Source organism: Pseudonaja textilis, chromosome 1 (assembly GCF_049901715.1).
Source record: "Pseudonaja textilis isolate UNSWEBS1 chromosome 1, rPseTex1.2, whole genome shotgun sequence".
In the NCBI taxonomy this organism is placed as follows: Eukaryota; Metazoa; Chordata; class Lepidosauria; order Squamata; family Elapidae; genus Pseudonaja; species Pseudonaja textilis.
The window spans coordinates 226,643,771-226,670,019 of NC_141990.1; the positions used below are offsets into that span (position 1 = coordinate 226,643,771).

The 26,249-nt window shown below is 50.1% G+C and overlaps 1 protein-coding gene across 1 annotated transcript; it reads left to right on the top strand.

Moving 5' to 3' along the window:
• On the top strand, nt 1-26,249 carry LOC113450199 (membrane-spanning 4-domains subfamily A member 8-like). Its single transcript, XM_087920800.1, has 7 exons — nt 1-78; nt 6,202-6,449; nt 7,166-7,294; nt 7,474-7,530; nt 16,453-16,567; nt 22,036-22,190; nt 25,387-26,249. The coding sequence occupies exons 2-7, from the start codon at nt 6,234-6,236 to the stop codon at nt 25,498-25,500; spliced, it is 786 nt and encodes a 261-aa protein (XP_087776926.1). The 5' UTR covers nt 1-78; nt 6,202-6,233; the 3' UTR covers nt 25,501-26,249.

The following is a 26,249-nucleotide window of genomic DNA, read 5'->3' on the forward strand; positions in this document are numbered from 1 at the left end:
TCTGCCCTCCATTTGTTCTCTTTAAGGAAACTTTCGTTTCCCCTGAGGCTTCCGTGTACTTCGTCTTGAGCGGTCGCCGTGAGTAAATTCTGGTTACTTCTTTAAAAATTAATATGGAATTAATACGTGGACCATCCCGTGCCTGCCGGTTCTTCCCTGCAGCCATGCACCCGCGGTCCTCTCAGCCACCTGAGGTCTTCTAGATGGGAGTGTTCTGTATTAACATTCTTGTAAACTCGCATTCTGATTGGTCCACCCGGACCGCAACCCGATTGGTTCACTGAACGCCTGTGATTGGAGCGCTGAGAATCTACCGCGATTGGCCGAGCCGATCGCGGGAGATTCAAAGCGCTGCCATTGGCCACCGAGCCGCCGGCCGGCTGTATAAAGCCGAGTGGCTCGCACACTTTAGCTGTCCGTGTTCTGAAGTCACAATAAAGAGCTGGTTCACTTTCGCGTCTCGCCTCTTATGTGACCCGATCCACCGATCTAACACTGGTGACGAAGGTGGGATCGTGAGGCGAGGACCAACTAGCACGTGGCAAACGGCGCTCAACGACCTGCAAGATGGCCAGCACCCCGCCACCCGCTCCGTTCGACCCAGCCACCGAGGACTGGGAGTCATACACCGATCACTTCCAGATGTTCCTGGAATGTAGCAACCTCAAGGACGCCAACGGCCAGAGGAAACAGGCAGTGTTTCTGACGCACTGTGGCCCCACGGTATTCAAGATGGCCAAGGCGCTGGCCAAGCCCGCCGATGTAAAGGAGATGGACTGGGCTGACCTCGAGCCCATCTTGCGCTGCCATTATGCCCCTGCCGTGCCCATCCTCATCCGTAGGCACGACTTCTACCGCCGAGATCAGCGCGAAGGCGAAACCATAGGTGACTTCGTGGCTCAACTGCAGAACCTGGGAGGCCCCTGCGGATTCCCTGACCTGGACGAGGCACTTCGAGACCGAGTTGTCCTCAGACTCAGAGACCCCGTGTTGCAGAGCCGGCTAATGGCAAAGGGCAACATCTCCCTCGCCGACGCCCTCGCCGAGGCCACCGCCACCGAGGCCACCCGCCAGTCAGCAGCCCGGATGCGACAAGCAAACACGACTAAACGGCCACCGGCCAACGAAGCGACCCCAGCCTCAGCGAAGCCCGGAGAAGCCAGCCGCCGAGAAACAACCACACATCATGGTGACCTCGAACCCCAATCCGACACCGAGGACGAAGACGAGGAGATCCATCGGCTGCAGACCGAGCGCGACCTCCGGGACCGCAGGGGACGTAAGTCAGGCTTCCATTGCGCTGGCTGTGGCGGTGACCACCCCCACTCCGAATGCTGTTTTCTCGACGCCATTTGCCGGCATTGCGAGAAGCGGGGGCACATCGCCAAGGTGTGCCGGAACAAAAAGAGCTACAGCCCGCAACGACGAGGAAACAGCCCCCGACGATGAGACAGCACTCCCCCCAGGCACCGAGACTGCCAGACCGAGAGCCGGTGGAGCCGCGACAGCCGCAGCAGACGACTCAGCGAAGCACAGCGGCGCGAGGAAACCCACCAGACAGTCGTCATCGGCCATTCATCAACCATGGATGCCCGAAAGGTACACGTGGCGCTGTGCATCGAGGACCAGCCCTGCGAGATGGAAGTGGACTCCGGGTCCTACCTCTCAATGGTCTCTTGGCACACAATCAAGCGCCTAGTACCGAGCATCCGCCGCAACGAACTAGACGACCAGAAGCTAATCCTGAAAGACTACCAGGGAAACCGCATCCCTGTGGCCGGCATCGGGCATTTTAAAGTCACATTCAAGAACCACACCGACATCTTGCCACTCACAATCGTGGACCGGGACCGCCCCAGCTTGCTCAGCCTGCAATGGTTCTCCCCGCTGGGAATCGAGGTGACGGGCATCCATCACACGGACGAGGCCGACTGGGAAGCGACCCTCGTAAAAGAGTTCCAGGAGGTCTTCGATGACTCACTAGGCAAGTACCGAGGGCCCCCTATCTCTTTCAACCTTAACCCTAACGTCGCCCCAATCCGCCTCGGCGAGTGCCATTTGCGCTCAAGCCATTTGCGCTCAAGCCGCAAATCGACGAGCAGCTAGACAAGCTCGTCGCACAAGGGGTACTAGAACCCATCGACCATGCCCGCTGGGAAACGCCCATAGTCACCCCCATCAAACCCGATGGCTCCATAAGAATCTGCGGTGACTACAAGGCCACCCTCAATCACGTGCTGCAGCAAAGCGCCTACCCCGTCCCAGTAGTACAGCACCTTCTGCACTCACTGGGGGGGAGGCCGGGTCTTCGCAAAACTCGACTTGGCACAAGCGTATCAGCAATTGCCGGTCGATGCGGAGACAGCCGAAGCGCAAACGATTGTTACACACCGGGGGGCTTTTCGATGCAACCAACTCCAATTCGGAGTCAGCGTCGCCCCAGGAGTCTTCCAAAGTCTCATGGAAAGGCTCCTCCAGGGAATAAAAGGAGTGGTCCCTTACTTTGATGACGTGCTGGTCGCAGCCGCCAACAGAGAACAATTGGAAACCCGTTTAAGGGCGGTGCTTAGCAAATTCAAAGACGCCGGTTTTAAAGTCAAAAGAAACAAATGCCAACTCCACACCGAGAGGGTCGAATTCCTGGGGTACCTCCTGGACCGGCACGGAATACACCCAACCGGGAAGAAACTCAGAGCCATCAAAGAAGCCCCCACACCAACAAACAAGGCGGAACTACAGGCATTCTTGGGACTGCTTAATTTTTACAATGTTTTCCTACCCCAGAAGGCGACCGTGGTGGAACCCCTACACCGGCTACTCGATAAAGCAGCCATCTGGACCTGGGGAAAGTGGGAGGAGACTGCGTTCCAACAAACAAAAAACCTGCTGACATCAGACACAGTCCTGATCCAGTATAGCGAGACTCTACCACTCACGGTAACTTGCGATGCATCACCTTTTGGCATCGGAGCGGTCCTCAGCCATACCCTACCCGACGGGAAGGAAGCACCCATCGCCATCATCGCCGGAGTGAAAAGGTTTCACGAGTACCTTTACGGTAGGACCTTTTCAATCATTACGGACCACAAACCCCTGCTTGGGATACTCGCAGGGAACAAGGCCACCCCGAACATCCTGTCGCCCCGGATGACACGGTGGTCCGAGTTCCTTTCCGCGTACTCGTATGAACTGTCACACCAGCCCGGCAAGAACATTCCGCACGCTGATGCATTAAGCCGGTCACCACTACCAGACCTAGACGATGACCCAGCGCCCACAACGATGATCCTGCAAATCGAGACCCTACCCAGCCCACTCTTAACCGCGCCAGACATTGCCCAGGAAACAAATAAAGACAAATGGCTGGCACGGGTATTGAGCTGGGTAGAGCGGGGGTGGCCGGAAAACGAAGGCGGCGAACAGTTCAAAGCCTTCCGAAACTGCCAAACTGAGCTGTTCACACAAAGGGGGTGCATACTCTGGGGAGACCGGGTAGTCATACCGGAAGCACTACAAAATAGAGTGCTGGCAATGCTGCACGAGGGACACCCGGGGTTGTCAAGATGAAAGCCCTGGCCAGAAGCTACGCTTGGTGGCCAGGGATGGACAAACAAATCGAGACATGGGTCGCCGGCTGCAGCAGGTGCCAAGAGTCGAGAGCCACCACCCCCCGCCGCCCCAGTCCTGGAATGGGAAACCCCCAGAGGACCATGGTCGCGAATACACATAGACTTCGCCGGGCCAACCAAGGGGCATACATTCCTCATCACCGTAGATGCTTACTCCAACTGGCTGGAGGTAAGCACCATGAGGGCAACAACAACAGAAGCGGTCATCGACAAGCTCAACAGACTCTTTGCAATGCATGGGCTACCGGATGTCATAGTGTCGGACAACGGGCCACAGTTCACGGCACTGGCATTTGAAAAATACCTGGCCGAACGGGGCATCAGACACGCCTTAACCTCGACGGCTCACCCGGCGGCAAACGGTAGGGCGGAACGGATGATCCAATACACAAAAAAACCATCAAAAAAATCGAAACCAGCGACATCCAAGAAAAAATAAACAAGCTACTCTTCATACAGCACATCACGCCGAGCACGACCACGAACAAGAGCCCAGCGGAGTTACTGATGGGAAGGAAACTGAGGTCTCCACTGGACCGACTACACCCCACCTACAACCCAGAGAAACCCCCAAACTCCTCCAGCCGGTACCGGGCATTCAACATCGGGGACACGGTCTACACAAAGAACTTCACGGGAGACCCCCTCTGGGTACCTGCACAAATAACACAGGTAACCGGGCCCCGATCATACAGACTCCAAACGACAGACGGAAGGAGCTGGAAGTGGCACATCAACCAGCTACGGTCCAGACTAGCCGCCAACACCCCCGACGCCTCGGCAACAACAACCAAGGAAAGCAGAGAGGGAGGGGAAGCCTCAACAACCAAGCCGGTAAATGACGAAAGGCCAGAATCGTCAACGGCACACCCCCCAACGCAAGCCGAACACCCCCCACCAGAAGACAGAAACATTCAAATAAATCAGCCATACTCACCAGCAGACCTCGAACTGTCGCAGACGGGATCTTCACCTGGGAGGTACAGCCAAGCCAGCTCAACCAGCCCGGAAAGACCGAGCGAGAGCAACAGGAACCGCAACTCGACCGACCCAGGTAGTCCGGGCGGGAGCTGCGGCAACAGGCCCGGCTCACCCTTCCAGGCGGTTCCATCAACGGAGTTGAGAGCGACGCGGAGCCCGTCCGAACCGGCCGACGATCACACACAGACTGAACCGTGCAGGTCAACTAGACAGATTCAGAGTCCCACCTACCTGCGCGCGACTACGTCACGACGCTGCGTCGGACGAAACCATGAGGGGAGGGGTGTTCTGTATTAACATTCTTGTAAACTCGCATTCTGATTGGTCCACCCGGACCGCAACCCGATTGGTTCACTGAACGCCTGTGATTGGAGCGCTGAGAATCTACCACGATTGGCCGAGCCGATCACGGGAGATTCAAAGTGCTGCCATTGGCCGCCGAGCCGCCGGCCGGCTGTATAAAGCCGAGCGGCTCGCACACTTTAGCTGTCCGTGTTCTGAAGTCACAATAAAGAGCTGATTGTTCACTTTCGCGTCTCGCCTCTTATGTGACCCGATCCACCGATCTAACAGGGAGGATTTCAGGGGAGAATTAGCGGACAGGAAAGAGTTTGCAGTTAATCTTGTGATGGATGTGCCCAACGCGCGCAAAGGCGCCGTGTAAACTTACTAAGATTCAATATTGAAGTCCACCATTCAAAAGAATGTAGATGGGTCGACTCTCACTTAACTTTGACTTCCAATTAATACAGCTCAAAAGGGAAGTAGCTTCCTCTTAAGGGCTGTACAAATCCTAACTGGTGGGATTAATTCGGGGCCTTTGGTCAGAGTTTTAAAAATCCGGAGGGCTATTAGATGTGATGGCAATTGGAATTTTACTGTACCCCTTCCCTGCTTTCTGAGGTTGTCCAGAGTTTTGTTAGGAAACCCAGGCTGATGGTCCAGTTGTGTCCTGATAAGAAACCTCACCACATCAATGAAGCAAAGGTGGGATACAGATCCTGTTCTTGAGTCCTTCCCAGTAACTTATGTCCCAATCAGTACGACTTTCCTGGAAGATGGCAATCAACATGATCATCCATGCTTGATGCCTTTAGATCCATTTGCCAGTAATAGGACAAGAGGGAAGTACAATAAAACCTTGCCCAAATGGAAATGCCATTTAGCTGGGGATTCCGAGGTGGTGCTAAGATCAGAAAGAGACCTTTTGCATTGAAAAATATTATGTTCTCTCTATTCTCCTTAACTTTTTCTCAACTGATGTCCATGGAGATTCTCAATCTTCCAGGTCATGGTTGTCCCAAAGATGCTTTTCAAAAAGCAACTGGAGTCTTTTGGGGTTTTTTCCTTGAAAACATTTCACTTCTCAAGTAAGAAGCTTCTTTGTTCTCGCTAAATGGTAGGCAAAAGGAGGATTTCTATCCCTGAGAAAGTCGTATGTTTTTACTACCTGTTCCCTGAACCCTTCTGACAATCTTCTTCAGTTTCACTACAGGCAAATATTATCTCGTAAAGTGAAATTAAGGAGAAGGACCAGAATTTGCCTCCTTGATGTTAAGACCTTAACTTTTCCTCACTTGTTTGTTTGCAGGTAAATTAGCTGTGGCAACACTGCCAGCAAGCATGGCCACTGAAACCACAATTGTCATCCCCTCTAATGGAGCAAACATAATCCAAATGACCCCTGGATTGCCCAGTGTTGCTCTTCAGGCATCTGGAACAACTCCATATCCTCAGTATGGAGCTCAGCAACTTGGGATTTCCACCAGTGCTCCTCAACAAATCCCACAAAAGAGTCCTTTGGAGAGATTCCTCAAGGCTGAGCCCAAAGTGCTTGGGGTATGCATGCTTTGTTATGTTCCTGTTTGAAGTCCATTAAAGTTTTAGAGCTATGTAGATACCTGAGACCCTCATGTTGAATTTCTTGAAGTTGGCTTGTCTGTTGTCTGGTTCTGGAATCTACTCCAGAAACCTCTGTTCTTCCTGGTAGTTTCATTTGTGATTATGCAAAACATTCTGACTCAGATATTCATTCTTTTGCTTTGCTCCTTAAATGAGAAAGTGGAGCTCAGCCAGTTGAGAAGTGCAACTGTTGGGCATTTCTCCAGAATGACTTAGTCATGGATTGGTTCCAGCCCAAGATGGTTGAAGTCACTTTGCGCTTATGACTGCATATAACTTCCTACTTCAGAGGAGTCTGCAGTGAAAGACATAGCATTTCTCTCTCAAAGGCCCAGTATGATATTTTTACAGACCATCTTCCTGACAAAAACTGTCCCAATGAGGGTCAAACTAGATCATAGTCTGAAGTAAATGTCCAGTACATAGTGACAACGGTGTCTCAAACTGTCCCTTCTCCCCATTAGGATTTTTCACCATAGGAAACCAGGACTTAGGTCAACACCTGCACTGCAAGCTTAGAAGCCCCAACCCCCTTGAAGGATTTTTCTAAGATGGATAGAAATGATATCTTTCCTGGGGTGGTAACAAATCAGAATATTTTTCTCAGATTCAGCAAATGAAGTTGTCTTATTTTGTGTGTTTTCCTTCTGCAGGCTGTCGAAATCATGATTGGGCTGATCCACATTGGCTTTGGAACTGTCTCGTTTTCTTCATTGGTTTCCTCTTTCAGGTTTCTCCCCATCTCTGCAATTGGAGGCTACCCCTTTTGGGGAGGGATATTTGTAAGTATGTGTGAATTTTCGTTGAGTCATGCACCATTGTAGTAATGGCTAATGGAGACTTATAAAAGTTCTTGTTTGCACTGGAACCTCCCTAGCCTCTCACGGGTGTCATCATTTTGTGATAATTTCTCTCTTTTATTCCCAGTGGACCACCATCATTTGTTTTTCTTTTTCCATAGTTTATTTCTTCTGGATCACTTTGTGTAGCAGCTGCGAACCTTCCAAATTGTGGTTTGGTTTCTTTTATGCTGCTTCTTTGTAAGCACTCGTCCTTTTATATGGTCTCCAGATACTGCTCAGTTTTAAATCAACATTTGTGAAAGAAAAGCAATCTCAAAAGCACACACACACCCCAATCAACAGTAGAGAATGTTGAACCATCCAGAATTTGAGCCTCCCTTAGTCCCCATTCTGTGATGGGCTTCTTCCCAAATTCCCTTCCTAATGTGCAACCTGCAACACTGCAAGTTCTATCAGTTCCATGATGAATATGAGAGATGCCTGAGAGAATTAATGACCATGATGTGTGTTGTGTCCCTGACAGTTTCCGTTATGTCTTTGGAACTGGTTGGAGTCCCCAACCAGGTCCGCTGTTTGAGCAGGAACACCAGCCGCTCCCATTGGTTGGCTCCGTTTGACAGTCGGCTATAAAAGCCGGCTGTCGAGCAGAGCAAGCCAGCTCAGCTCGCTCGCTCGCTCAGATCTCTCGCCCTCTGGGCTGCCTGCCCAGCCAGGGCAGCAGCTCGCCCTCTGGGCTGCCTGCCCAGCCAGGGCAGCTCTTGCCCTCCGGGCTGCCTGCCCAGCCAGGGCAACCGCGGCAACCTGTTATGCTTCAATAAAGTGATGTTAGCCTTCAGCTCCGTGTCTGCCTCCTGTGTCATCCGACTACACAACACTGGCGACGAGGGTGGGATCGCACAAAGGAGAGGCAACCGGACTGAATCAGCTGAGCTAGTCACTGAGAGCGAAATCACGGGCCCTGAAGCCGCAGCCGCCGGCGCTCACAAGGAGCACGAATTCAAAAGCCTCTGTAGCTTGAGCTGAAGTCGCTAAGAGCGAAGCCACGGGCGCTGAAGCCACAGCCGCCGGCGCTCACAAAGAGCGCGAAATTCAAAAGAGCTGTGATCACTAGAGAGCGAAGTCACAGGCGTTGAAACCACAGCCGACGGCGCTCACAAAAGAGCGCGAAATTCAAAAGCCTCCTCAGCCGAGGAGACAGACAACGCCTGACAGGCGCAGCAGCAAAAAACGCTCTTCTCAGAGCGCAATTTTCGAAGCCTCCGTTTGCTGAGGAGAAAATGCCCCCCCGCTGGGCGCTGCCGCCGGCGCTACTGAAAACACGACGCGCCCTTGCTGAGGAGAACGCCCCGCCAGGCAGCGCTGCTGAGCACGAGAACGCCCCTCCGCCGAGGCATTGCCGCTGGCACTACCGAGAGCACGACGCTCAGAACCTCCATTTGCCGAGGAGAAAACGTCCCCCGCCAGGCACTGCCGCTGGCGCTACTGAGAGTGCAAAGTTCGAAGCCTCCTCACTGAGGAGACGAATGCTGCCCACAGGTGCCACTGCCGCCATTTCCAAAAAGCCGCCGAGACGAGCCGGTCTACCTGTCAAACCTCAAGGAGCCGATCTACCTGCCAAAGGCAGAGACGAGCCGGTCTACCTCCTGAAAAGCCGGTCTATCTGCTGAAGGCAGAGACGAGCCGGTCTACCTCCCGAGAGCCGATCTATCTGCTGAAGGCAGAGACGAGCCGGCCTACCCTGAGAGCCAACCTATCTGCTGAAGGCCGAGATGGGCCAGCTACCAGTCAAGCCCAGAGAGCCCGATCTACAAAGCAGACGTCCAACGGGCCTGGTCTACCTGTCAAATCCAGAGAGCCCGATCTACCAAGCAGCTGTCCAACGGGCCCGGTCTACATGTCAAATCCAGAGAGCCCGATCTGCTCAGCAGTCGTCGACAACGATCCCCAGCCAAAAGAGCCTGGTCAACCCGCCGAGAGTTCCCTGCAGGGCCCGAGCTACCTCGCCGACGCCGAGAGCTCTCTGCACGCTCCGGTCTACTCACCCAACGCCTAGACCAGGTCTACCAACGAAACGCACGAACTCCCAAACAAACGGCCCGGTCTGCCTTGTCAAACCCCGAGAGCCTGGTCTACCAAGCCAAGAGGTCCCTGTAGGGCCCGATCTATCTTGCCTAGAACTACGCAGGGCCCGGTCTACCGAGCCAACGCCGCACGTTCCCTGAAAGGCCCCGATCAACTCAAGAGACACTGAACACTCCTCAGCCGGACCCGGTCTACCGGCAAAGGTCTACCTCAACTGGGAATCCCCTGGGACTGGGGGTCTAATTGCAGGTCTACCTTGTCCCTGGCCATGGGGAAGGGGTGTGTCCCTGCCTAACCACAGTCCCCAGCCTGGGCTGCCGTATCCCTGGCCAGGGGGAAGGGGTGTGTCCCTGACAACTACAGTTCCCAGTCTGGTCTGCCATGTCCCTAGCTAAGGGGGAAGGGGTGTTGTGTCCATGACAACTACAGTTCCCAGTCTGGTCTGCCATGTCCCTAGCTAAGGGGGAAGGGGTGTTGTGTCCCTGACAACTACAGTTCCCAGTCTGGTCTGCCATGTCCCTAGGTAAGGGGGAAGGGGTGTTGTGTCCCTGACAGTTTCCGTTATGTCTTTGGAACTGGTTGGAGTCTCCAACCAGGTCCGCTGTTTGAGCGGGAACACCAGCCGCTCCCATTGGTTGGCTCCGTTTGACAGTCAGCTATAAAAGCCGGCTGTCGAGCAGAGCCAGCCAGCTCAGCTCGCTCGCTCGCTCAGATCTCTCGCCCTCTGGGCTGCCTGCCCAGCCAGGGCAGCAGCTCGCCCTCTGGGCTGCCTGCCCAGCCAGGGCAGCTCTTGCCCTCCGGGCTGCCTGCCCAGCCAGGGCAACCGCAGCAACCTGTTATGCTTCAATAAAGTGATGTTAGCCTTCAGCTCCGTGTCTGCCTCCTGTGTCATCCGACTACACAACAATGTGGGTGCTTGTTCTACCAGAGCTTCCTTAGTTGCTACTAGTAATGGTGAGCTGCAGTGGGGCAATGGTTAGAATGCAGTACTGCAGGCTACGTCTGCTGCCTGCTGGCTGCCTGCAATTTGGCAGTTTGAATCTCACCAGGCTCTAGGTTGACTTAGCCATTCATCCTTCCAACGTGGGTCAAATGGGGACCCAGATTGTTGGGGGCAATATGCTGACTCTGTCAACTGCTTAGAGAGGACTGTAAAGCACTGTGAAGCGGTATATAAGCTTAATCGCTATTAGTATTGCAAGTCCTGAGCAGAGGTGCCTAGCGTGCTCTAATCTTGAAGCAGACTTTCAATATTATTCCTCCTCCTCCTCCTGCTCTTCCTCCTCGACAGATGGTCCAGTTTCAGAAGTATTCCTACATGAAAGCAATATCAGAAAGAAGCTCAGCATGTTAGGAGTAAAAGTATGGAACTCGAGTGGGAATCCTTCTGGGAATCAAAGGGAGGAGAGAGCTGATGGTAGCTCTCCTACAAAGAGCTTGCTTTCTCCCCTCCTCTTGATTTAAAGTGTGTTCATAGCAACACAGAAATGTTTTTATCTTGTAAAGGAACACAGTGTGGATTGAAGAGAAGAAAAATGATCATCTTGATAGAAAAATACGACAGAGCAATTTTTAAATGTTCAGAATTCTCACTACTGGCTCCAAGGATTTCTCCATTCCCACCTCTCTAGTAGCCTCTCTGTAATGTCTTATAGCGAAAAGAGCATTTAACATTAAAATTTAATACTTAGAGCATACCATATCTTACAATAAATAGTGTGGGATTCCGTTAAGCAAAATGTTAAGGGATGAAAAAGTTGTAGCATTTTTCCTGTCCCTTTTAACCACAAGGCCTTAAATGGAGGCTGACATCTGGAAACAGAAAAAAGGAATTTGACAGTGTTAGAAAAGTTAGAAAATGGAGTTGTGGGCTTTGCATTTCCACTGTGGGAAAATGTGTTGTTGCTGATGTTTGATTCCTAGGATCTTTGTGGATGTTGTCTGTTATAGAGCGGCGGAGGAACGAGGCTGAACCAGAGTGCAATGTAACAGGCTTTATTACAATGAATAAAGGGTTGCCGCGTCTGCCTTCTCACTAGGCAGGCTAGCTGGTGGCAACGGGGCTGGCACTGCTCGGCAGCCGTCTTTTATAGCCGGCTGTCAAACGGTGCCAGCCAATGGGAGCGGCTGGTGCTCCCGCTCAAACAGCGGACCTGGTTGGGGACTCCAACCAGTTCCAAAGACATAACACTCCTTTCCCCCAGCTGGGAGCATGCGTAGTCCTTCAGGTAAGTTGGTTGTCTGCGCTGGCGGCCGGAACGTCGCAACCCGGGCAAGCTGCTGGCTGGCGTCAAGTCCTTGCCCCCAGGCATCGTCTCAGAGGTTGTCGGGAAGTGGGTTCGGTCAGGTGTGGTGCTCTGTGAATTAGGTAAGTCCACATTTTCGGGTTGACCTTGGTGAGTCGCTTGGTCCGGCTGGCAGGCTGGTTCGCTTGGCTGTTGGCTCGGTGTCCCTTGTTGACAGCTCGGACCCTCCAGCAAAGCCTCCTGGTCGATGGGGTAGCTCGGATCCTGCAGGGAGCTCCCGACTGGGTAGGCTGGTAACGGCAGGGAGTCCTCGGTGCTAGGAGGCAGGGTTGGGTTGGTATTAGTTGTGCTTCTCCATCGCCTTCGGAGCTGGTCCACGTGTCTACGCCACAGGCGTCCATCTTCCAGGAGGATCCTGTAGGATCTAGGACCTGTGACTGACACAACTTGACCTGGTATCCACAGAGGATCCCCTGCATAATTCCTGGCGTACACCAGGTCATGCAAGGCAAAGTCCCTGACCAAACTGTCAGATCCCAAAGGGGTCTCTGGGCAGTAGTGGGGGTGCAACCTGTCCAGGGTGGTCCTCAGGCATCTCCCCATCAAGAGTTCGGCAGGGGATTTATTTGTAGCGGTGCATGGCGTCGTATGTTGGCTCAGGAGGTAACGTGACAGTTTGGAATGCCAGTTTTCCTGGCCAAACCTGGCAAGTGCCTCTTTTGCTGACCTGACTGCCTTCTCAGCCATCCCGTTGCTAGCGGGGTGAAAGGGGGCTGTAAGGATGTGTCTGATGCCCAAGTTGGCAACGTACATGCTAAACTCACATGACGTGAACTGGGGGCCATTGTCAGACACCAGTGTGTCAGGGAGCCCATGGGTAACGAAGAAGCGGGTCAGAGCCTTAACAATTGCTTGAGTGGTTGTCGAGGGTAGTAGGGCCAAGTCTATCCACTTGGAATAAGAGTCTACTACAACCAAGAAGGTCCTGCCATGTACTGGTCCAGCCAGGTCGATGTGCAGGCGAGACCAAGGACCACTAGCGCTCTCCCACTTGGTAGGCGTGGCTGCTGGTGGGGCAGCCCTGGTTTCTTGGCAAGGTTGGCATGAGCTTACCCAGTTGGAGATTTGGGCATCCATGCCGGGCCACCAAACGTAGCTGCGGGCCAGAGCCTTCCTCCTTACGATGCCCGGGTGGCCCTCATGAAGCACCTTCAGGATGGGTACACGAAGAGTGGCTGGAATGACTACCCTTGTCCCCCACAACAGACATCCTTGTAGTTTCGACAATTCCTGCTTACGGGTTTTGAAAGGAGCAAAGTCAGCTGTGTATTGCGTTTCCGGCCACCCCCTTCCCACCCAGTCCATAACTTGGGCAATTATTCTGTCTTTTTTTGAGTGCGCAGCAATGTCCTCAGCTGTAACCGGCAATTTAAGTTCGTTAACTTCAAAAATGGCATGAACAGGTGCTGGGTCTTCGACTGGGACTGGTAGGGGGCAGCGACTAAGGGCATCGGCGTGACCCAAGTTTTTTCCAGGGCGATGCACCAACTTGAATGAATAAGCGGCCAGGAACAAAGTCCACCTGGTCATTCTAGGTGATAGTACCTGTGGGGTTTGCTTATCCCCTGATAACAGCCCCAGGAGTGGTTTGTGGTCAGTTATAAGTTCAAAATGGTGTCCAAACAAAAATTCATGAAACTTTTTTACTGCAGCTACTGCAGCCAAGGCCTCCTTATCAATTTGGCTGTAGTTCCTTTCTGCAGTAGAGAAGGTCCTAGAGAAGAAAGCGATTGGTGCCTCGGAACCGTTGGGAAGCCTGTGGCTCAGAACAGCCCCAATCCCAAAGGGGGATGCATCAGCAGCTAGGACCAGGGGAAGTCTTTGATCAAATTGGATTAAAACTGCATCAGATGTGAGTAAGGATTTGACTGCCTTGAAGGCATGGGCTTCCTTGGGTCCCCAATGCCAGGGGGAATCTTTGTCTAACAGTCTGTGTAAGGGTTCAGCAATAGACGCTTTGTGCGGGAGAAATGAGGCGTAAAAGTTTAGTAGCCCCAGAAAGGCTTGGAGTTCCGTCTTGTTAGTTGGTGTAGGCGCCTCATGGATAGCCTTTACTTTGGATTCGACTGGGTGAATGCCAGAGGCATCTATCCTATATCCCAGAAAGTCCACTTGTCTAGTGGCGATGGTGCACTTCTCCCTTTTAAGTTTGAGGCCATGCTGCCTAAACTTCTCTAGGACTGCTCTGACTCTCTGTATGAGTTGGGGTCTGTCAATTGCTGAGACTAAAATGTCATCGAAGTAAGGGACAACCCCTGGGAGACCTTGGAGGATCCTTTCCATGAGGGATTGGAATATACCCGGGGCTACACTTACGCCGAATTGGAGGCGTTTGCACTTGAATGCCCCTCTATGTGTGACTATGGTTTGTAACTCAGCTGTCTGATCATCCACAGGGAACTGTTGGTATGCCTGGGACATATCTAATTTGGCAAAGATGGTGCCGGGTTTGAAGGTGTGTAACAGGTGTTGAATAACAGGGACAGGGTAGGCGCTGACCTGTAGATAACGATTGAGGGTGGTCTTATAGTCTGCACAGATTCTTAAACTGCCATCTTTCTTGAGTGGGGTGACTATGGGGGTCTCCCACTTGGCAAAGTCAGTTGGTTCTAACACCCCTTGCTTTAGTAACTTATCTAATTCTAAGTCTAACTTTGGACGGATGGCGAAAGGCACCCTGCGTGGCTTAAGGCGAAGAGGGATTGCCTGGGGGTCCACAGAGAAGGAGATGGGGGTGCCAGAATAACAACCCAGCTCGCTGCTAAAAACATCAGAGTAATCTGAGAATAGGGCGTCTACGTCAGAAGTTGAGACAGCATGGATCCCAGTTACACTAAGGCCAAGGGAGGGGAACCAATCTAGCCCCAACAGACTGGGGAGGGCACCATTAACAACCACCAAAGGCAAATGGCCTTTAAAGGCTTGGAATTGAACTAAAAACTTGCCTTTCCCGAGGACAGGGATGTTCTTGCCCTGGTAGTACCGCAGTGTCAGGTGGCATCTCTGCAGCTTCTTCTTCGCAAATCTGGGATGGATCTTCTTTAGGGTTTCCCAGGAGATGATTGAAAGTGCAGACCCCGTGTCTACTTCCATCCTGCAGGGCTTACCTTCTAAAGAAACAGAAATAGTGATTTTATTAGGAGTCTGGGAAGTTTGGTTAGCATGGTAGCAGGTATAGCAGTCCTCCACTCGCCTTTGGAAAGTAGTAGGTGGTGGAGGTCTTTGAGGAAAAGTTCGCCCTGCTTGGCAGATTCTAGCGAGGTGGCCTTTCTTTTGACAATTCAGGCAGATGGCGTTCTTAAACCTGCAGGATGCCCTAGAGTGGGAGCCCCCGCAAGCTAGGCAAATGGGAGGTTGCTTGGGGGCGAAGTTGTTTCTCTGCCCTGCTCCTACCTGTGAAGGCTTTTGTTGCTTAAGGCGGTTAACGTCTGTTGAGTCTATGGGGTCTTCTTCAATGGAAACTTCCTCTGAATGGATGGTGGAACTGCTGGGTTTTACAGGAGTTCCTTGAATTTCAGCTGCTGATTGGGCAGAGAGCTCAGCACCTTGGGCTTCCTCCACGGCTAAGGCTAGGTTTAAGTCCTTTTTGCTAGCAAACGTCTTTGAAGCCTAAGGTCTGTAACCCCACAGACGATCTGGTCTAGTAACATGTCTTCTAGGTAGTCTCTGAAACCACACTGTAAGGCAGCTGTCCTCAGAGCTGCCACATACTTGTTAATTGACTCTCCCTCAGCCTGTTTTCTGGTTCGGAAAGCATATCTCCTGGCTATCTGGGATGGCTTAGGTGAGTAGTGGTTGGAGAGGATCTCTTGGAGTTCATCCCACGGGACGCTCCTGATAGCGCGAGGGGCGACTAGTGCTGTAGCGGTGTCAAAAACCGCAGCCCCACAGTAGCTGAGGAAGTAGGATTTTTTCCTGTGCTCAGCAGCATCCGCTAAACCGATGGCATCGAGGAAGTAGGTGAAACGATTTTTATATGAGTCCCACGTTTCCTCGGCTGGCTTGAATGGTGGGAATGTCAGATTGGCATTCATTTTGGAAACGGCAGGGCTCGTCCCTTCAGTCTTGATTCAAAGTTCGCGCTCTTAGAAGAGCGCTTGCGGCTGCACTTATCCGGCGGTGTCTGTCTCTCTGGCTACGGAGGCTTTTGAATTTCGCGCCCTTTGTGAGCGTCGGCGGCTGCGGCTTCAGCGCCCGTGACTTCGCTCTAGTGACTACAGCTCAAAACCCGGAGGCTTTTGAATTATGCGCTCTTTGTGAGCATCGGCGGCTTCAGCTCTTCGGAATCGCACTACTGGTAGCCTCTGATCGCATCCCGCCCTCATCGCCAGTGTTATAGAGCGGTGGAGGAACGAGGCTGAACCAGAGTGCAATGTAACAGGCTTTATTACAATGAATAAAGGGTTGCCGCGTCTGCCTTCTCACTAGGCAGGCTAGCTGGCGGCAACGGGGCTGGCACTGCTCGGCAGCCGTCTTTTATAGCCGGCTGTCAAACGGTGCCAGCCAATGGGAGCGGCTGGTGCTCCCGCTCAAACAGCGGACCTGGTTGGGGACTCCAACCAGTTCCAAAGACATAACATTGTCTGGTTCACCCACTGACTGGTTATGTGTCATTAAACACCCACATAGAATTTCTTTGTCACTGTTTTTACCATAGTTGGGGTAATTGTTTTTATACTTTGCATTTAATAAGACTTATGCTGACATTGTAATTATAATTTCTCTCCTTCTGGTTTATTTCTGTTTCAGGTGAAATCCAGTGTAGGAATGAACATCACAAGTGCTATCATGGCATTATGTGGTATCATCCTGTATATGTGCGAGCTGATAATCTACAGTCCTCTTACCAGACATCAGTATATCAGTCAGTATACCAATGACCAATCTGTAAGTAAACCAATCTTGTCTGACATTTTGACTTCATGTGCAGAATCCAGAAGGAGATTATATATGCAGCCGGGATATTTGACATTTGTTTGAAAAATTTTCCTTGAATAAGTCTCAGTCCCAAAGAAATGTGTTCTATTTCATTTGAATTTTTAAAATATACATATATTTTTAAATAAGGGCAAGCAACCTTCTGGTCATCAAGGTACAAAGTGCTTAGGGCTTTGTAGATTTCATTTTCTCCAGTTTTTTCTTTTTGGTGGGAGGCGGACATATTTTTTTAAAAAAAATGGTAAATATGTTTTACACATTTTTGACTATGTCGCTGTACAGTGTACACATTTGGTTGCTTTACAGTAAGGCTTAGGTACTGAAAAACAAAGGAGTGCTTGAGAATTTTATATAGCATAGAATACAGCTGTACATGTTGAAATCTATCCCGGGTTTTCCTGCCACCCCTACATCCTCATCCCTTCTTTACATTTGCCACCCAGTTTTAGAAAACTGAAATTTAGGTAAGTTCTGAACTCTGGACAGTTTAGAATCACACCAATACCTGGGATTAATGGCTTGATATTTTAGTATTTTGTATCCTTTGTTTTCTTATTAGGGTTAAATCATAGTAGTATCACATCTAAGGTTTTTCTCCTTTGCAGCTTGTATCCTTATTGATGAGGGGAAACTATATATCTTAGACTGGCTGAATCTAAATCACGTTGCTGCCCTTAACCACACTCTGTTGATGCCAATTTTCCCATTTCCTTTACCTTATTCTCAGCCCATGAGTAAGATTTACACCTGATGTGAGTAAATCACCATTAGTTGTATTAGTGTAAAAGTAGTCTTTTCCCCTCCTCTTATTCTGAGCCCATCCAACAACAGCCTCAAGGCGTATAAAATCTATTTCCCTTACCCCATTATCTTGGAGGAAAAGTCAGGTGACCAAGAGTGGATATGTTAGGACAGTGGGGAAGCCTGTCAATTTTCCACTTTGGACTAGCCAGCCTCTGTCTTAACCGTTTCTCTTTCTCATTCTCCCTTCAGCACTTTGTTTCTTGAGGTTCCCTATCCATCCACTCTCTCCATCATCCCAAAGGTGCTTTTTCTTGTTTTCCTGTGGAGACATTTCATTTCTCATCCAAGGAGCTTCTTCAGCTCTTACTAGATGGTGGCCTCAACAGCTCTCTGAAAGGATGCAAATGACCAGCTGTCTGCAAGGATTATAAATTCTTCCATTTCCCCACCATCCAGTCAGAGCTGAAGAAGCTTCTTGAATGTGAAGTGAAATGTCTCCATAGGAAAAAAAAAGTCCAGTTGCCTCTTGAAAAAGCACCTTTGGGACAACCATGATGTAATGACCCAGGGCATGGCACAAAAATAACAAAGTCACAAAAGTAGATACATCCCCCTTAATACCTCTAACTTGGCTCCCAATGTCCAGTTATCCTTGGCTGGAGATCAAACTCTTCCCAAAACAGTCTACAAAGGGAAGAAATGCAGTCCAAACCCAAAGTACAGATAAATTAGAAATAAAAAACCAACACAACCCACGCTGAAGTAATTAGCACAACAGGCCAGGATAATAAATTGCAGACTTCCAAAAGATAACAAAGCACAAACAGTTGGGAGGATGCCAAAACCCAGATAAGCCTTGACAGAGATAATGCATGGTTTGCTTCCAGCAAGGTGCCGTGTGCAAACACCCTTCTTATATCCTGTTCTCCCATCTGCAACTAATGAAAGGGATCAGGGGCCTTTTCTCTCCCGTAAGCCGCGTTGCTCCCTTCTCCGTTCCTCCTTGCATGCCCTAGGATGAAGAGAGGGTGGCCCTGGTCTTCCTCTGAATGCCCAGCCAGACTGTACCCATCCTCCGCTTCTTCCACAGCCACCAGAGCCACATTCCCACTCCCTGTCAGCTGCTCAATCTCCCCCTCAGAATCAGACTCCGACAAGGGCATGACACATGACCTGGATGACTGAGAATTACTTCTCTCCAGGCAACAGGAAAACTGACCCTCTAAATTTCCTATTGGGAAATGGAGGGGAAGCAAATTACATCTATTTACTTTGACAGTGAGATAGGCAGCTTCTACATTTGATAAATAAGCAGAATAAATCTCTTTACAATACTGTTTAATCTCTTTGCCCAGAGAAGATGGCTCCTGCTAGTCTGTTTCAGATCTTCTGTCTTGCAGGAAACCTCTACTTGTGGAAGAAGTTGTTTTCCCCTTCTCAGAAGATTAGTAGTGCTTGTGCTATCAATACCCAATGTCTTTTCATATGTATCTTTATTTTACCTTAAATTTAACTTGGGAGATGCCCAAACTGAGAGTGGAAGGAAGGTGCAGCAGACACGCCATTTCTGTTGTAATACCCTGAGTGAGTGATGGTTTCCTTACTGATTGATGATATGCTGAAAATGATTGGCAGCTAAGTCAGAGGAGAAAACCAGTCTGTAACAGGTGGGATTTGTAGAAGCCAGGAAAGGGCAATAGCATTCAAGAGTAAATCAGAACAGGTGCAACAATGGGCAGTAAAGGGGCTGGCCATAGAGACTAGGCATTTGATGCCTTCATTATTTATGGTGTTAACACGAAAATAAATTACACACGCCAGTTTATTAGATTCAGGAGATTCTACACATTGAAACTGTTGTGTTTTCGGATGACGCAGGAGGCAGACACGGAGCTGAAGGCTAACATCACTTTATTGAAGCATAACAGGTTGCCGCGGCTGCCCTGGCTGGGCAGGCAGCCCGGAGGCGAGAGCTGCCCTGGCTGGGCAGGCAGCCCAGAGGGCGAGCTGCTGCCCTGGCTGGGCAGGCAGCCCAGAGGGCGAGAGATCTGAGCGAGCGAGCGAGCTGAGCTGGCTGGCTCTGCTCAACAGCCGGCTTTTATAGCCGACTGTCAAACGGAGCCAACCAATGGGAGCGGCTGGTGTTCCCGCTCAAACAGCGGACCTGGTTGGGGACTCCAACCAGTTCCAAAGACATAACGGAAACTGTCAGGGACACAACACCCCTTCCCCCTTAGCTAGGGACATGGCAGACCAGACTGGGAACTGTAGTTGTCAGGGACACAACACCCCTTCCCCCTTAGCTAGGGACATGGCAGACCAGACTGGGAACTGTAGTTGTCAGAGACAAAACACCCCTTCCCCCTTAGCTAGGGACATGGCAGACCAGACTGGGAACTGTAGTTGTCAGGGACACAACACCCCTTCCCCCTTAGCTAGGGACATGGCAGCCCAGACTGGGGACTGTGGTTAGGCAGGGACACACCCCTTCCCCCTGGCTAGGGAAATGGTGGACCTGCAATTAGACCCCCAGTCCCAGGGGATTCCCAGTTGGGGTAGAGACCTTTGCCAGTAGACCGGGTCGGGCTTAGGAGTGCTCAGTGTCTCTTGAGTTGATCAGGGCCTTTCAGGGAACGTACAGCTTTGGTTCGGTAGACCGGGTCCTGCATGGAGCTCTAGGCTTGGTAGACCAGGCTCTCGGGGTTTGACAAGGCAGAACCGGGCCGTTCGGTTGGGAGTCCATGCGTTTCGTTGGTAGACCGGCTCTAGGCGTTGGATGAGTAGACCAGAGCCTGCAGGGAGCCTCGGCGTCGGCGACGTGGCTCGGGTCCTGCAGGGAACTCGTCGTCGTTGGCGAGGTAGATCGGGGCCTGCAGGGAACTCTCGGCGGGTTGACTGGGCTCTTTTGGCTGGGGATCGTTGTCGACAGCTGCTGAGTAGATCAGGCTCCTGGATTTGGCAGGTAGACCAGGCCCGTAGGACAGCTGCTTGGTAGATCAGGCTCTCTGCGCTTGACGTAGCTGGCCCATCTTGGCCTTCAGCAGATAGGTCGGCTCTCAGGGTAGGCCGGCTCGTCTCTGCCTTCAGCAGATACATCGGCTCTCGGGAGGTAGACCGGCTCGTCTCTGCCTTCAGCAGATAGATCGGCTCTTCAGGAGGTAGACCAGCTCGTCTCTGCCTTTGGCAGGTAGATCGGCTCCTCGAGGTTTGACAGGTAGACCGGCTCGTCTTGGTGGCTTTTTGGAAATGGCGGCAGTGGCGCCTGTGGGCGGCGTTCGTCTCCTGAGTGAGGGAGGCTTCGAACTTTGCACTCTCAGTAGTGCCAGTGGCAGTGCCTGGCGGGGGGGCGTTTTTCTCCTCAGCAAATGGAGGTTCTGAGCATCGTGCTCTCGGTAGCGCCAGTGGCAGTGCCTGGCGGGGGACGTTTTCTCCTCGGCAAATGGAGGTTCTGAGCATCGTGCTCTCGGTAGCACCAGCGGCAACGCCTGGCGGGGGCGTTTCTCCTCGGCAAACGGAGGTTCTGAGCGTCGTGCTCTCGGTAGCGCCAGCGGCAACGCCTGGCGGGGGGCGTTTTCTCCTCAGCAAACGGAGGCTTGAGCATCATGTTTTCAGTAGCGCGGCGGCAGCGCCCGGCGGGGGGGCGTTTCTCCTCAGCAAACGGAGGCTTGAGCGTGTTTTCAGTAGCGGCGCTGCCGGCGGCGGCGTTCTCCTCAGCAAACGGAGGCTTGAGCGCGTGCAGAGCGCGGCGCACGCCCGGCGGGCGTTCTCCTCAGCAAGAGCGTTTTTCGCGCCTGAGAAGAGCGTTTGCGGCTGCGCCTGTCAGGCGGTGTCTGTCTCCACGGCTGAGGAGGCTTTTGAATTTCGTGCTCTTTTGTGAGCGCCGGCGGCTGCGGTTTCAACGCCTGTGACTTCGCTCTCTAGTGATCACAGCTCTTTTGAATTTCGCGCTCTTTGTGAGCGCCGGCGGCTGTGGCTTCAGCGCCCGTGGCTTCGCTCTTAGCGACTTCAGCTCAAGCTACAGAGGCTTTTGAATTCGTGCTCCTTGTGAGCGCCGGCGGCTGTGGCTTCAGCGCCCGTGATTTCGCTCTCAGTGACTAGCTCAGCTGATTCAGTCCGGTTGCCTCTCCTTTGTGCGATCCCATCCTCATCGCCAGTGTTGTGTTTTTGGATGACACAGGAGGCAGACATGGAGCTGAAGGCTAACATCACTTTATTGAAGCATAACAGGTTGCCGCGGCTGCCCTGGCTGGGCAGGCAGCCCGGAGGGCGAGAGCTGCCCTGGCTGGGCAGGCAGCCCAGAGGGCGAGAGCTGCCCTGGCTGGGCAGGCAGCCCAGAGGGCGAGCTGCTGCCCTGGCTGGGCAGGCAGCCCAGAGGGTGAGAGATCTGAGCGAGCGAGCGAGCTGAGCTGGCTGGCTCTGCTCGACAGCCGGCTTTTATAGCCGACTGTCAAACGGAGCCAACCAATGGGAGCGGCTGGTGTTCCCGCTCAAACAGCGGACCTGGTTGGGGACTCCAACCAGTTCCAAAGACATAACGGAAACTGTCAGGGACACAACACCCCTTCCCCCTTAGCTAGGGACATGGCAGACCAGACTGGGAACTGTAGTTGTCAGGGACACAACAGAAACAGGGCTCTTCCAAAGCAACAGCTGCAAATCAGAATCTTTCCAAATGTCTTCCTACTATACAGATAGTCGGTTATGGCCTGTCCTGTGTGTTGCTGTTGTTCAGCATGCTGGAATTTTGCATCACTGTTTCCCTGGCTCATTTTGGGTGCCAGGCAACTTGCTGTAGTGACGCCCAGGTAAATATTTGATATTTCAATAGTAGCTTTAGCACTTCACATTGTTAAAGAATGTAAAGAAGATTATCCATTTTTCTTCTTTAGACTCCACCTAGCCTGACCTTTTGCTGATTTCTTTGCTATTACCCTGAATAATAGGTGAGACTGGCTACTCAGGTTACCCAATAAGCTTTATAATGAGAAGACGCTTGAATTTTTACCCAACATCCTTTTATTTATTTGCTTCTGCATATGACTAATTGGATGATGGAATTTCCTCCCAGTTTCTGTTTTGTTTGAGAGTGAATGTCATGAATAAAATGCAGTTTGTGTTGTCTCTCTTTAATTCAGTGATGCAGAAGATTGTGTCCTCATTTAAGAGGGCTCAGTTCTAAATGAATATATTTACATTAATTTAAAGGTTCTGTCACTTGATCACATTTTTCCAGAATACTACCATTTGGGGGGGGTCTTTTTCATTTTTTAAAAAATAACATTTTTAATTTTCAGACAAACAGCTAAATACACTGCTCAAAAAAATAAAGGGAACACTTAAACAACACAATGTAACTCCAAGTCAATCACACTTGTGTGAAATCAAACTGTCCACTTAGGTAGCAACACTGATTGATAATCAATTTCACATGCTGTTGTGCAAATGGAATAGACAACAGGTGGAAAGCATAGGCAGTTAGTAAGACATCCCCAATAAAGGAGTGGTTCTGCAGGTGGTGACCACAGACCACTTCTCAGTTCCTATGCCTTCTGGCTGATGGTTTGGTCACTTTTGAATGCTGGCGGTGTTTTCTAGTGGTAGCATGAGACGAGTCTACAACCCATACAAGTGGTTCAGGTAGTGCAGCTCATCCAGGATGGCACATCAATGCGAGCTGTGTCAAGAAGGTTTGCTGTGTCTGTCAGCTTAGTGTCCAGAGCATGGAGGCGCTACCAGGAGACAGGCCAGTACATCAGGAGACATGGAGGAGGCCGTAGGAGGGCAACCACCCAGCATCAGGACCGCTACCTCCGCCTTTGTGCAAGGAGGGACAGGAGGAGCACTGCCAGAGCCCTACAAAATGACCTCCAGCGGGCCACAAATGTACATGTGGCTGCTCAAATGGTCAGAAACAGACTCCATCAGGGTGGTATGAGGGCCTGACATCCACAGGTGAGGGTTGTGCTTACAGCCCAACACTGTGCAGGACGTTTGGCATTTGCCAGAGAACACCAAGATTGGCAAATTTGCCACTGGCGCCCTGTGCTCTTCACAGATGAAAGCAGGTTCACACTGAGCACATGTGACAGATAAGACAGGGTCTGGAGATGCTGTGTGTCAGCAGTTCCTGCAAGACGAAGGCATTGATGCTATGGACTGGCCCGCCCGTTCCCCAGACCTGAATCCAATTGAGTACATCTGGGACATCACGTCTCGCTCCATCCACCAATGCCACATTGCACCATAGACTGTCCAGGAGTTGGGGGATGCTTTAGTCCAGGTGTGGGAGGAGATCCCTCAGGAGACCATCCGCTGCCTCATCAGGAGCATGCCCAGGCATTGTAGGGAGGTCATACAGGCACGTGGAGGCCACACACACTACTGAGCCTCATTCTGACTTGTTTTAAGGACATTACATCAAAGTTGGATCAGCCTGTAGCATTTTTTTCCATTTTTAATTTTGAGTGTAACTCCAAATCCAGACCTCCATGGGTTGCTAAATTTGATTTCCATTGATAATTTTTGTGTGATTTTGTTGTCAGCACATTCAACCATGTAATGAACAACGTATTTAATAGGAATATTTCATTCATTCAGATCTAGGATATCTTATTTTTGTGTTCCCTTTATTTTTTTGAGCAATGTATATGACTACCATATGCTGCTTAAGATCTTCAAATATAGATGTAGTCATAAAGGGGTTCTGCCAGCACTACAAAGACCTTTGAAAAAATAAGTTGAAAACAATTGTATTCCCAACCATGTACCTACATTCTGCCTGGACAAGTTTTGTGTTGGGTCAGAAAGCCATGTGCGTCCTTATTTTGCAGAAGCGACAATTGGCTTCCATTTGTACCAATAACAAACATGCTCTCAACCTTTCAGAAATGCTTTAGTTTAATTTGAGATGCAGAAAATGTGACAGAACAAAGACTGAAGGGGGTAAATAAGATTGGACCTGACAGAAGAACTCTAAGATTATTGTAAGCAGGTAAATTAGCATACAGAGATACCTGTCTTGGGGTTCTTGGTGCTCTCTAGCTTGGTTGGTTGCTTTGTTGCAGATGTTTCATTACTAAAATTAGGTAACATCATCAGTGCAGTCAGTGCCTATGGAGATTCTCAGTCATGGTTGTCCTAAAGGAGCTGAAGAAGCTTCTTGGATGAGAAGTGATACCAAAAAGTCCAGTTGCCTCTTGAAATAACAACTCTGGATCATCGGTGCAGGTTTATTCTTTGGATGATAAACATCTGCAAAGAAACAAGTAAGCTCAGAGACCATCATTTCAACCCTGAGCTACAATATTCTCCTTTATCTCTACCTGTATCAGTTCACAGCACTGTCATTTGAAGCCATTTCAGAAATAAAAAAATAACTTACCTTGAGGGGAAATGGATCTTCTCCGGGCCTTTAAATGGTTAAAATAAATGAAAAAATCATGAGAATATTATTTATTTACTCCTCAATTAAGCTGGAGCCTTGGAGGTTTATAACAATACAGTATTTACAAATACAAAACATAAAATATAAGCAATATAAAACTGCAATAAAAACTGAAGCACAAAATAAAACCAGTCCCCAAAGGTCCTCAGGAGAAGTGAGATCACTTCTCTTACCACTTAACCATTTTCCAGAGGACAATCCCAGTTGGTACCATCTTTATTTCAGAAGGTCATCTATTCCATACAGTGAACACTCACTGGGTGGATGAGGGACTTCCTGTCACACTTCTTGGTAGGAAGGTGGGAGATCCTGAGCAAACATTGTCCGAATGTGTGGATAAAGATGGCAGATTTGATCAGGAAAAGTTACTTAAATGCTCATCATTTGCATGTTAATTTATAGTTTTAAAGAATTCTCTATCAGGATTTTGAGTTATCAAGGATTTCAGCCTGTTGGTGAGACTCCAAAAACACACAAGTGGAGAATCTATTCTTCCTACTAGAGAAACAGATGCATTCCTGAGTATTTTTTGTCTTGACTATTCTTTTCTGTTACAGCCAACCATAGTTTTTTTGCCTTACCAAGTCATCAGAGGTGGACAAGTTGCAGCTGAACCAAATCCTCCTCCTCCTTCACCGACTTACGATAACGTGGTTACCAAATCTCAGTAAAACAAGAAGGAAATATGAGAATTGTTGGCAAAAGAGATTTGAGGAGAAGCAATACATTTCATATTATTTTGTCCAGCTTGCTTGTTTATTTGTCAGTTATAGCCTATAAACACCAAATTAAATGTTGGCAAGTTTTAAAAATTCTTCTATTTTACTTAATAGCTATAACTTTCCTGTATCTTGTACAGAGGTGGATTCATAAACTGTACAGATTCAGATAGATAACTCAACAAGACGTCCATAACAAAGAACATTTATTGGTTCATCAGGTATCCTCATAATTCACATTTGTGACAAAGTTCTTCTTTTATGAACAATCCTTTGTATATCTGCATTGTAGGTGAAAGATGGTTATCTCCTAACCCATCTCATAGCGGTAGAAAAGCTGCTATCAGTTCATGAGTCCAGGCAAGAATGGGGGGAAACCTCCCCCAAACCCTCGAGGGTCAATTTAGTGACCAATCAGGATTACAGATGTGGCCATGTGACATGAACTACATTTCCCAGGATACCTTTAACTACATTTACCATGATGTATTCCCTTAAGGCGACAGCTCATAATTCCTAAATAACTATCCAATTACCATAGACTGGCTGGGACAGCAGACTCCCCACCTGGAATTGTAAATTCCACTAGTAAAAGAAGAAAAAAAATTTAACTATAAACTAAGATAAGCAGTAAACAGTAATACTAACTGAATAGCATATAACTATATAACTAAGATAAACATTAGCTATATAACCAAGAA